This window comes from Cervus canadensis, chromosome 8 (assembly GCF_019320065.1).
Source record: "Cervus canadensis isolate Bull #8, Minnesota chromosome 8, ASM1932006v1, whole genome shotgun sequence".
Taxonomy (NCBI): Eukaryota; Metazoa; Chordata; class Mammalia; order Artiodactyla; family Cervidae; genus Cervus; species Cervus canadensis.
Genome location: NC_057393.1, coordinates 57,938,656 through 57,949,909, shown reverse-complemented (window position 1 = coordinate 57,949,909; position 11,254 = coordinate 57,938,656). Strand labels below are relative to the sequence as shown.

General features: G+C 52.5%; 1 protein-coding gene across 1 annotated transcript; it reads right to left on the bottom strand.

The window, feature by feature from the left end:
- Nucleotides 1-586: 586 nt before the first annotated feature.
- RBP3 (retinol binding protein 3) lies at nt 587-10,171 on the bottom strand. The gene is made up of 4 exons (XM_043475035.1): nt 7,124-10,171; nt 4,692-4,882; nt 2,545-2,687; nt 587-1,065 (listed from the first exon to the last, which is right to left on the bottom strand). The coding sequence occupies exons 1-4, from the start codon at nt 10,169-10,171 to the stop codon at nt 587-589; spliced, it is 3,861 nt and encodes a 1,286-aa protein (XP_043330970.1).
- Nucleotides 10,172-11,254: the final 1,083 nt, after the last annotated feature.

The following is an 11,254-nucleotide window of genomic DNA, read 5'->3' as shown; positions in this document are numbered from 1 at the left end:
ATGGGGAAGATGCAGGTGCGGGGAGGACAGAATGGGGACAATGTGGGGAGGGAGTGGGGGCTCTTGACCTCTGGGCCTGCACTGTCCCACATGGGAGCCGACAGCTGCAGGTGGCTGCTGTGAGCCAATGTGACACGTGCTGATGGAAACATACTGCAAGCGTGGGCCACATACTGGATCTCAAAGACCTGGTGCAAAAGCGTCTCAATTCATAAAAATTTTTATATAGAGTATACATTGAAATGATATTACTGTGAATATAGTGAGTTAAAGTACACCATTCAAATTAATTTTACCTGTTTCTTTATACTTTTCTTAAACGTGTCTACCAGAAAATGTGCATGTGCCTAGCATCTGTGGCTCCCATCATGATGCGATTGGACTGAGATGCTCTAGTTGACAGCATGTGGACCAGGGGTTGGTGATTAAGAAGCATGGGTGGGGATAGATTTGGACTTCACTTCCCTGGAGGGGATTGACTTTGAAGGGGATGAGCTTCCTGTCCCTAGGTGTCCCAACAGAAAAGATGCTGGCAGTTGGGAAGAGACCAAATGTTTGAGCTCCAAGGGTAGCTGCGGTTCTAAGCCTAACCGGAGTGAAGCAGACCCCTTTTCTGCCCATTGGGGGCCTCAGTCAGGACCTCATGCCTGACTGCCCCTTGGTTCCGGCCCAGAGATCCTGCCCTTCCCTGGTTCTGCCTATGGTGGCCCTTGCGGCGGCCATGCAGGCGTGGGCTGCGCCTCGCCCTTAGTGAAGTGTGCTGGAGCATCTCCTTGGCTCTGGTAAGGGCGGCATCTGCAGGAACAGCCACGTCAGGTACCACGCCCACCCCTTCCCATGAACTGCCGTCTGCAGCCCCCACTGAGCGGGCGGTGGGGATGGTGATGTACAGATCAGTGTCGTCCACGTGGTAGGTTTGCGGTGGCTGGCAGCCTCCACTGGTCACCTCCCCGATGACCAGTGCTCGGCCCAGCCTCTTCATGATGTAGGTGAATTCCTCTGCGGCGCCAGCAGTCAAACTGCTGGTCAGAATGACCATACTCTTCTTGGAGCCATAGCGTTCACCTGCAAGATACAAGACCCTTCAAAATAGGGAGTCAAATCCACACGCTGGGTACTTGTCTTCTCCAGACTGCCTAGACTCAGAGAGAGGAGGGTTGGTTCTGTATCCGCATGTCTGCGTGCAATTCACTCCACCTTTCTGAGCCCCAGTTTCTGCATCTATAAAATGAGGATAAGGATGTGTGCCTGATCCTGAGCATGCAAGTGCTTGAGAGATTTTTTCACCAAGTGATGGGAAAAGGCTTGACTGACTTACCTGAGAGAATGGCTAACAAGATCAGACTCTCTTTTCACTCTGGACCCCAAGAAGAGCCAAGTTTGTGATTTAATGATGAGAACCTCTAGGACAGTGATGTCCAATAGGAATGCAACATGAGCCTAAATGCAAGCCACTGATGTCATTTCAAGTTTTCTAGAAACCACATTAAACAAGTAAAAGGAAATTGATAAATGAATTTTAATACTGTTTTATCTAATGCCATAAATCCAAAATATGCTCCTCTCAAAATTTTTCAACAGTAAAATTATGGAGATATTTTACATCCTTTTTTTCATAAAAAGTCTTCAAAATCTCATGTGCACTTGACACTTTACACATTCCAATCCATGCATGGCATGTGGCTCCCATATTGGACATGGCAATTCCTGGGCTCCACGGTCTGCAGATCTGGTTTTAACTTCCAGTCTTGAATATATATTTAAATTGAGAATTCATCTGGTCCTGATTTTTATTTATATTTTGTAATATTATTGAATGTATATCTTGGAAGATTGCCCCCAAATGCTTGTGTGATAAGAAAATGCACAAATGAAAATTGCAGAATGCTTTTCTGATTAGATACACAACCTCCGTTGGTTTCCCAGCCCCTTCCTGTCATATGGGCATCCAGGTTCCCTGGTTTTGCAAGCTAAGCAAGGGAGACAGAGCCAGGCTATCCCCTGGGATGTGAGTGGGAGACCCGTGGTTCTGTAAAGCATAGGGCCTGTACTGCCTCCTCCAGCCTCTGCTCTGGGCCCAGGGCAGGTAACAGAAGGTTCATTAGAGTTATGAACTTTCTTTAGGCAGATGTGCTGGGCAGCTGCTGAGAGTTCAGATAATGTGGAAAACCACTGGAAACCCATTGGGATTTGGTTATGGGCAGGGGATCCTTCTGGCTCTACATTTGTCTTGCAGACTGATGTTTGCCATGGCAAGAATGGCAGGCATTTTGGTTTTAGACAAACCTGTGTTCAAATTTTGGACCTATCATTAGCCAAATGACCTTAGTCAAGATATTTGACTTAGAACTCATTTTTCTCATCTAGAAAATGGGTGTAATGGTAAATGTTTTGCAGGGATTGAACGTCTCATGTACAGAGTACATGCCATAGGACAGGGGTTTTATATTCTAGCTACAATTACTTTTACCTGAACCCAAACTGTCTTTCCTTGATTTCTCAGGAGCTACTAGAATAATAGGAAGGAAAGCCTTCTGCACGCACCTTCAAGCTGAGTAAGGGTCCAGAGCTCACTGACAGAGTCATTGGGCCGGTTGTAGATTTTGTCCAGCAGAATAGGTGGGCCTTCATCAAAAAAGTAGGAGCACAGGGCAGAGATGGAGGAGGTGGGGCCACCAATGTTGAACCTGAAGGAAGGGAAAAGTTGCCCACTAAGGGGTGGAACCCACAGGGTAGCCCTCGATGCCCCCAGGGGGCCCAAATCCTTGCCCTGTGGAGGGTTCTTAATTCCAGGCAGCCTAAGTATGGTACCCTTTCCTTATCTTACAGAATTCTTTGGCATTTCCCAGAGTACAAGATTCTTGAGGAGAAGAGACTTTGTGGTCAAATTCATTAAAAAAAATACTATATAACAGACCCATTCTTTCTGTTCATATATTAATACACTATGTGATACATATTGTATGCTATATTAAAGGCTCTGACAAGTCCTGCAGCTTGGAACCTGTTGATAAATTTCCCCAGCTTACTGACCACGGACTGCTCCCCTGAACTCATGCTGCCTGTGACTGAAGCACATTTTGAGAACACTATCTTCCCAGTTTCATGATTGCTAATTTCACATTACCCACTAGGCATCTTAGTTGAGATGTCTTAAAATGGCACTTGACGTGGTGGAGTCTATCCTTGATTGGTGGAGTGTTCAGAGCTGTGGGACTGCACTGGGGGTAAGGGAGCCTGTGATCATCCCAGGCCATTTGTATATGTCACATTATGTGACTTCTCTGGCCCCTGTCTCCTTGTCTGTGAAAGAAGGAATCCAACAAGGAATGCTAACTACTGGGTTGGCAGTGTATTAGTAGTCTCTTCTGGTTGATGGTGTAAGATGGCCTGGATGGGCTCAGGGCCCATGACTTCAGCATCTGAACCTCCAAACTGTGGTTTGGAAGGATCTTTAAGCAAAGCACACCTGTGGGCTGGGTCTCCTCTGTAAAAAAAAAAAAAAAATGTGGATTATACTGTTAAGCTGGTGAAGGACAGGAGGCCTGGTGTGCTGCAGTCTATGGGGTGGCAAAGAGTCAGATACGACTGAGTGACTGAACAACAAATACAGTTAAGCAGAAAGAGATTTAGCATGAGGGTCATTTGGATGTTCAATAGAGCGTCTGAAGAATAAAGTCATTAGAGATGCCACAAGAGTCCCCAAGTTTGAGTTCTGGACATACCCAAACCCAAGCCCTGGGAGATGGGTTCATCTTCCAGGGAGGGGAACCCACCTCTGTGATCCAGCGCCACCTAGTGACAATTAAGAATCACAAGAGTATTGCAAGTCAGCAACCACAGTTCTCTCTTAGTCAATCCAGCAGCTGGGGATGGGGGCAGTGTCCATTTCCCCAGGGAGCAGGCTCCCCTCCTCCCAGTGCCCGTGGAAGGTGCCCAGGGCAAGTCCAGTGATGGTCCTGGGAGTGAGGAGAGGGCTGGCCACTACACAAGGGCATTCTTCTACCCATTACCCTCCTAACTCCCCTCCCCCGGCTCTAGGAAGGAAACCCACCTTGTATGAGACATACCTTCACAGAAGCAGATGGGAGGTCTAGCTGAAAGCATCCCCTCAGCAATCATTTTGTGATGTAAAGAGTCCTTTTTGCAACAATAGTGGCTGAACTGTAAAATTCTGACTGGGCCATTGGCTTTACGATTCTCATGACCAGGCTTGTCCTGTGCTGATTTTGTAAGATACGAGGCACAAGCATAGGTGGAGGCCTAGCTCTCCCAAACATGGCTGATCATCCAAGTCACTTGGATGCTGCTTGTCAAATAAACTAGTCACTGGGTCTCACCCCTGGGGCTTTGGATTCGCAGGGATTTGGATTCAGAAGGACCCTGGAATCAGTGTTTTTAAGGTCACCCTTTCCCTCTCTCCTCACTTAATCCTATGACTAGGGACATTTGGGGACCACCGAACTAGCCCAGTGCTTCTCAGCCTGGAATGCACATTGAGGCCATCTGAGCTTAAGAAACTACCAGTAGTGGGGCCCCATCTGGGCAATTAAACCAGAACCCCAGGCTAGCTAGCCAGAGCCCTGCCAGCCAGGTATTATCCCTTGGTCCTATCCTATGTCCCAGAGTCCTTTCTTCCCTACCAGGCTCATGGCTTTGACGGTCTGCAGCAGCTGCCCAGGCCTACTGACCTCATGTCGACAATCAGAGCATCCGTGTGTACAATCTTCTTCCAGACGTGTTCCACCAGCAGCTCGGAGACCTGGGTGAGCAGCTCACAGTCCGCAAACATGTCAAACCTCAGGTAACCAACATTGTCCTCCAGCACATTAGTGTGGAAGGAGAACTTGATCAGGTCTTCAAAGGCTTCAGGGGAAGGGATCTGAAAGAGTGGGAGGTCAGCTCCATGTCAGGAAAGGAGAGGTTTGAAAGCTCACTTTATTTTTAAGGGTTTGATTACTTCTTATTTCTTTATTTCATTACTGATCATGGTGCTTAAATGGACAACCACCTCTGCTAAAGAAGAAAGTCCAGGTCCAGCTCTTCCATAGCTGTGGTTCCCTGTTCTGCCAAGCTCTGCCCAGCATCTATTCCTTGTCACTTCTGCCAGACACAGTGAAAGCTCAGATTTGTAAGTGGGTGCCACGGAGTTCCTTTACATCATGAGAAATATTGATGGCATTGGAAGGGAGCTAACATTTTGTAAGGAAGTAGTAGGTGCCAGGGCCTTTCCTGATGGTACTTGGAAAGTTAAATGGGTAGCGGGCCTGGGATGTGAATCCCATGTGTGATCAGCAGCTTCCTTACAGGGAATGCTCATGGGTACCAACTCCTCAACCTGGCATCTGAGTTGAGAGGCCCAGGCATAGTCTCCACTCTGACTCCCCTGAGCTCCCCAGATACTTTTTATCTCTGAGTTCATCATCCTTTCCCTCCCTGAGGCAGGGAGAGAAGACATGAACTACAGGGCTCTTGAGTCTTTACCAGGGATCTGGACCTGGGCTGAGCACATTGTAGAAGTTATTGTAGAGAAGACACTATTATCCTCATCTTTTAAATGAAAAAAAAAAAAAAAAAACCCAAAGCACAGAGTGATTAAGTAACTTGCTCAGGATCACACAGCCAGTAAGTGGTAGAGCCAGGATCTGAATCCATACAAGGTGACTCCATCCCAGGAACACCCCTGCTGACTTCAGGATGCCTGCCTTCCAGACCCTAAGCTGACCTCAGTCACAAGTTCTTTGGCTACAGGCCACTCTCCTGTCTACTCCTCTCTTTGTCTACTACCTCCCTTTTGGTAAAATGAGATAACAGTCTGGTAGTAGATGCTCTCGGTGCCCTCAGCCCTCTGATTTCAGCCACAGCTGACGGGGCCCTCCGTCTGGAAAACCCTTGTCTTTTTCTACTTCAGGATCTTCTCCAAGCTGCTCCAGAGCCTGAGCGAGTTCGTGTTTGGGGGTGACTTTCAGCTAACAGAGGACGGAACTACTGAGTCCCATCTGCAGAGGGAGAGCTCCAGGGGGCACTCCTCACACTTGTCAGGGTGCTGTTGGAATCTTCAGAAACAACAGCCTCAATAATGGACTCACCCTTTCCATCCAATTCACCCTGCTCCCTCACTCCAGCTTCAGCAAACATCTCCCACATCAACTGCCTGCACACAAGTCCCTGTCTCAGGTCCTGCCTTCAAAGGAACCAGGACAAATGCTCCCTGCTTAAGTGTTGTGGCCATGCAGTGAAAAAGTAGATGATAAACCCCGTGGAGAGGTGTTGTAAAGCTGTTTTGATGGAGCTCTTTGCTGACAGGAGAGGTTGCTGAGTCCTGCGGTGTACTTTGGCCCCTGATCTGCAGAATTTTTCTCTCATCCACCCTGCAGCAAACCTTCTTAACCTTGATTTACTCAGATCTGCAATGCTGACTTCAAATATTTTGACCACACAGCTTCACTCAGAATTTCCCATCCTGTTGGCCCTTGTATCTAGGTGCACACTCACCCAGCATGACACCTTTGGGAGACAGTACTTGGCATTGGGGGAGGGGAGAAGGTAGTCAGTGCCCCACCAAGGCAGCCTCACCTCGGGAGTCTAGGCTGGGCGCCAGCACTCCTGGGCCTGTCCCTAGGCTCCATGTTCTAGCTGCAAGGCAAATGTGAGCCCAGGACCACTGCCTGATTCCCTGTCTCCACACCCTGACTCATTCACAAAAACTGCAATTCCCACAAGGCAGACAAGTGACGTGGATGGACACAAACCCCACATTTCTAGGAGAGGAACTCATGGGGACCTCATGTGACTTAGCAACCTCTTTCTCTAACACCAACAAAGAGAAGTTCTGCAAACTCTTGCCTTCTACCCAGACAAGAGTGAAGCTCCTTCTGTACTAGCATTTTTCAACCTGAGCTTCTGTGGGTACCCATGTTCTACAGAGGTGCTCAGGGACCTCATGGGCATGAGGAGAGGAGGACAGGGTTAGAGAGAGGAAGAGATTTGACTGGTGAAAACTTTAACATGAAAACAAGTCTGGAAGCCATTGCCTTGAACCCTGCACAGAGCCCTGGATGTGTGGACAGTTGATTGACGTCCTCGTGGGACCACGTGGGACCAATACTCCCTTGTGACTCACCTGCATGGGTACAATTCCGGGAATGCGGTCTTTGGCATCCTCAGGGATATGAGCTGTCTTCAGGTGTGGGTCCCCGGACAGCACCTGCAGGTCAGCCTGCAGCATCTCGGCGAGGGAGGCTTCTGAGGTCACCCTGGCATAGCGGCTCTGCAGCCCACTCAGCTTGGCTGCCATCTTGACTCCCAGCTCAGGGGAGGCATAGTTATCTGCTACGAGCTTCCCAGCAGTCTGCAGCACAGTGGGCACCTTGGCACGCAGGGTCACTATGTCCCGGGCTGTGGAGAGGGCCACGCTCATGGGCACAGTGATGTCCGGCTCCACCCCGGCCAGATCCCAGGCCTCGCCGGTGCTGGCACTCATGGCCATCTGCGTGGGCATGGAGGCATATAAGGGGCTGCTGCCCACCTGGTAGATGCCCACAGAGAGTGCCCCTCCGGCCGTGGGCTCCCCGATGATGGTGGCTCGCTGCAGATCCTGCATGGTGTGAGCGAAAGCCTCAGCTGCTGAGCCGCTGGTGTGGCTCACCAGAACGTAGAGGTCCTTGTGGGAGCCGTAGCGCTGGCCTGTAACGTGGGGCTGGGTCCACACCTCTGTGACCCTTGACGTGGCCCTGTCAAAGACAGAGTAGAGATGCTGGCGGGGCTCTGCCTCGAAGAAGTAGGAACAGAGCAGCGGCACCGCTGTGGAGTAGCTGCCGGGGTTGTAGCGCAGGTCGACCACCAGCGAGTCCGTGTCTACCAGCTTCTGCCACACCAGCTGCACCAGCTGTGGGCCGATGGCCTTCACCGTCTCCAGCTCAGCCATGGCGTCGAAACGCAGGTAGCCCAGCTGGCCAGGCAGCACCTCAGTCTTGAACAGGGCCTCGATGAGATAGGAGAGCTCCTCCGGGGAGGGGACGACGGGGGGTGGTGGGGGCACCTCCTCAGCCACCATTTCACCGGGGCTGTGGAACACCAGCAGACGGTGGTCCCCAGACATCTCCTGCAGGTCGGCCGTAAGCTGGGAAGCCAGCGACTCCAGGTCCACTGCTGTGCGGTAGGCCCCCTGGGCCAGCTTGGCTCGCAGCAGGGCACCCATCTGCCCCACGACCTCTGGTCGAGCGTAGTGGGCCTCCAGCAGGTGCCCCGTGCCCTCCACCAACTCCCCCAAGTTTCGATGGAACTCCAGCACCTCCCAGGCTTTGTCTAGGGCTTCCTCGGCCAGCACGATGGCATCCGGGACCACACCACCCCCCAGCCAGCACTCGCCGTGGTTGTCGATGAAGGTGAGCACAGGCACCGTGAGCGCCAGGCCGCCCTCGGGCGTCTCCAGCAGGGATACTGTGTGCGTGTGCAGCAGGCTGCCCGCGGTGATCTCGCCCACCAGCGTGGCCCAGCCCAGTGACTGCATGAGGAAGGCCAGCTCCTCGGCCGCGGTGGCAGTGCGGTGGCTAGTGAGCAGGTACACCCCGCGCTGAGTGCCGTACGGCCGGCCCAGCAGCTCCGTCTGGCTGAAGTGCTCCTGTGTGACGTTGGTGCGCCGGTCGTAGGTGGTGAAGAGGCGCACGGGGCTGGCGTCAGGGTTCTGGAAGTAGGAGAGCAGCAGGGGCACAGAGGAGGATGGCCCCCCGGGGTTCTGCCGCAGGTCCATGATGAGGTGCTCCGTGTCCTGCAGGGGCTCCCACACCTGGTGGAGGATGTACGGGCCCAGCACCTCCAGGACAGAGGCATCGGCAAAACTGTCGAAGCGCAAGTAGCCCACATTGCCCGGCAGCACGGACACCTGGAACACGGAGTCCACCAGAGCCCGCCGGACAGCCTCGTCCTCGGGCACTTCGGGGACTGTCTCTGGAGGTTCTTCAGCTTCCTCCTCGGGCCCAGAAGAGGCTTCTTTGGATCTGACCACCTGCACCTGGAGCCTGGGGTCCTCAGACACAGCCTGCAGGCCAGCGTTGAGCTTAGTGACCAGATCCTCCTCGGAGACCACGGAGGACAGGTCCATGTTGGCCAGGTGGTGCAGCAGGGCGGGCACACGGTCCACCAGCGTGTAGTATTCGCGCAGGGCCTCCTGAAGACGTTGAATGACTCCTGGCAGGGCACGGCGCAGCATGAGAATGGCCAGGGCTTTCTCCAGGGCCTGCTCAGCTGGGGTCCCCACACAAGGCAGCACCCCGCTGCCCTCCCACGTCTGGCTGCCCTCACCCAGGGGCCCCAGGGATCTGGACACGGGCACGGTGAGAAAGAAGTCAGACTGGCCTATCCTCAGCTTCTGGAGGTCCAGAGCCCCCCCAACAGTCCGCTCGCCCACCACGATGGCCCTGCGCATCTGTTTGAGGATGTAAGCGATGTCCTCAGCCACGCCCCCCGTGCGGCTGCTGGTGAGGACCACCACATCCTTGTCGGCACTGTACGTCTCTCCCAGGGCTTCAGGCAGGGTCCAGATCTCAGTGGTCGTATTGGAGGGGCGGTCATAGATGGTGTCCACATGCAAGATTGTGTTCCCTGGGTGCAGGTAGGAGATGACATAGGGGATGCCAGAGATGTGTCCCCTGGTGCAGTGCCGGAGGTCCAGCACCAAGGCGGAGGTGTTCATGAGCTTCCTCCAGACGTTGGCCACCAGGAAGCTCCTCAGCTTGCTCATCACTTCCTGGCCTGGGATGTCGTCCACCCGCAGGTAGCCCACATTGCCTTCCAGAACCTCATGGCGGAGGCCATCCTGCAGCCCTGCGATGATTTCCTCTAGTGTGAGGTTCATGAATGCTGGAGCTCGTGGGGGGACCTCGAGAGTGCTGGGCTCATAGGAGATGACCAGGCGAGGGTCATTCAAGGAGCTCTGCACCCCAGCTGTCAACACATGGGCCAGAGTCTGAGGGTCTGAGATAGACAGAATCTCATGACTTTTGATGGCCTGCTCGATGGCTTCCTGCATCCCCATCAGGTTCTCTGGGAAGCAGTAGTTATCCAAGAGGACCTGGGCCATGTCCAGCACCAGGCTTGGCTGGAAGAGGTGTGCGGGACCAGTCAGGCTGCAGAGCAGCATGGGCAAGAGCAGGGCCCATTTTCTCACCATGGGGATCCAGAGGGAGGGCTGGCTCCTGCACAAAAGCTCTCTTGACACCGTGCGCAAGGCAATAGCACTACCCTGTGTAGCTGCCTTTCTCCCTCGTCCTTCTCAGCTGGCGGACAGAAGGTCTGGGGCTAAACGCAGGAGTTGGGGTGTAGCTTCCAGCCCCAGTAAGCCTTTAATCCTGTTTAATTCAAGCTCATCAGCCCTGGGGACTGGGGAGAAGGGGCGGAAGTGGTTTGACCCAGAAGGTATGTGGGGGTCTCATCTGGCTGCACCACGTCTGGTAGAATAACAAGAATAACTTCCATTTGACTTCCTGCCACATGCCAGGCACTGTGCTCCATACTTTATATGCAGATGGTTTTCATCCTGCAGAGGAGAGTTATTAACGTGCAAGTAAATAGTGTTTCCCCTCTACACTGGATGACCCATACCACTGGAATCAGGGAGAACTCACTGGAGATCTGGTTCTGCCACCCCCTACTCTGTGGCGTTAGGGAAGTGTCTTACTTATTGTAGAGACTAAGAGAAAATATGTGTAAGGTGCTTAGCATCAGGCAAGAAGGAAGCACTAAATTACTGATAAGGTTTCCGTATTCGATTGTCTATTTTGTAGCTGAATAAACAGAGTTCAATAACTACCAGAAGCCCACCGTCCTAGGTGTGAGGGGGATGTGAGAGCAGCCAGAAGAAACCAGTGGGGCCGTAGTCACTCAGATCCTGCCGAGGTTGAGTCTCAGCTTCCCTCTACCTCACAGCTTGAAGTTATTTCCTTGCAAAGGGAACTGAAATGGTGCCCTGTGACAGCTTTCATGTGACAGGAATGAAATGTCTGCACTTCATCACGGGGCATGGGGAATGGGATTGGTGATTCCAGGGCAGGAGAAGTTAGCTCTGAGATATAACAAATATCCATTCTCCTGACTAAAGACTCCCCTCCTGGTTGAGGGCCCAGCCCACAACCCTCTGCTTGCAAGAATTGAGTTGGAGGACTTGGGTCTCTGAGGTCGAGGCCCCACAGGTATCCAAATCATTGGTCCCCAGTAAACATCTGGACTTCTCTCCTTTGCATAGAAGTGACATGGG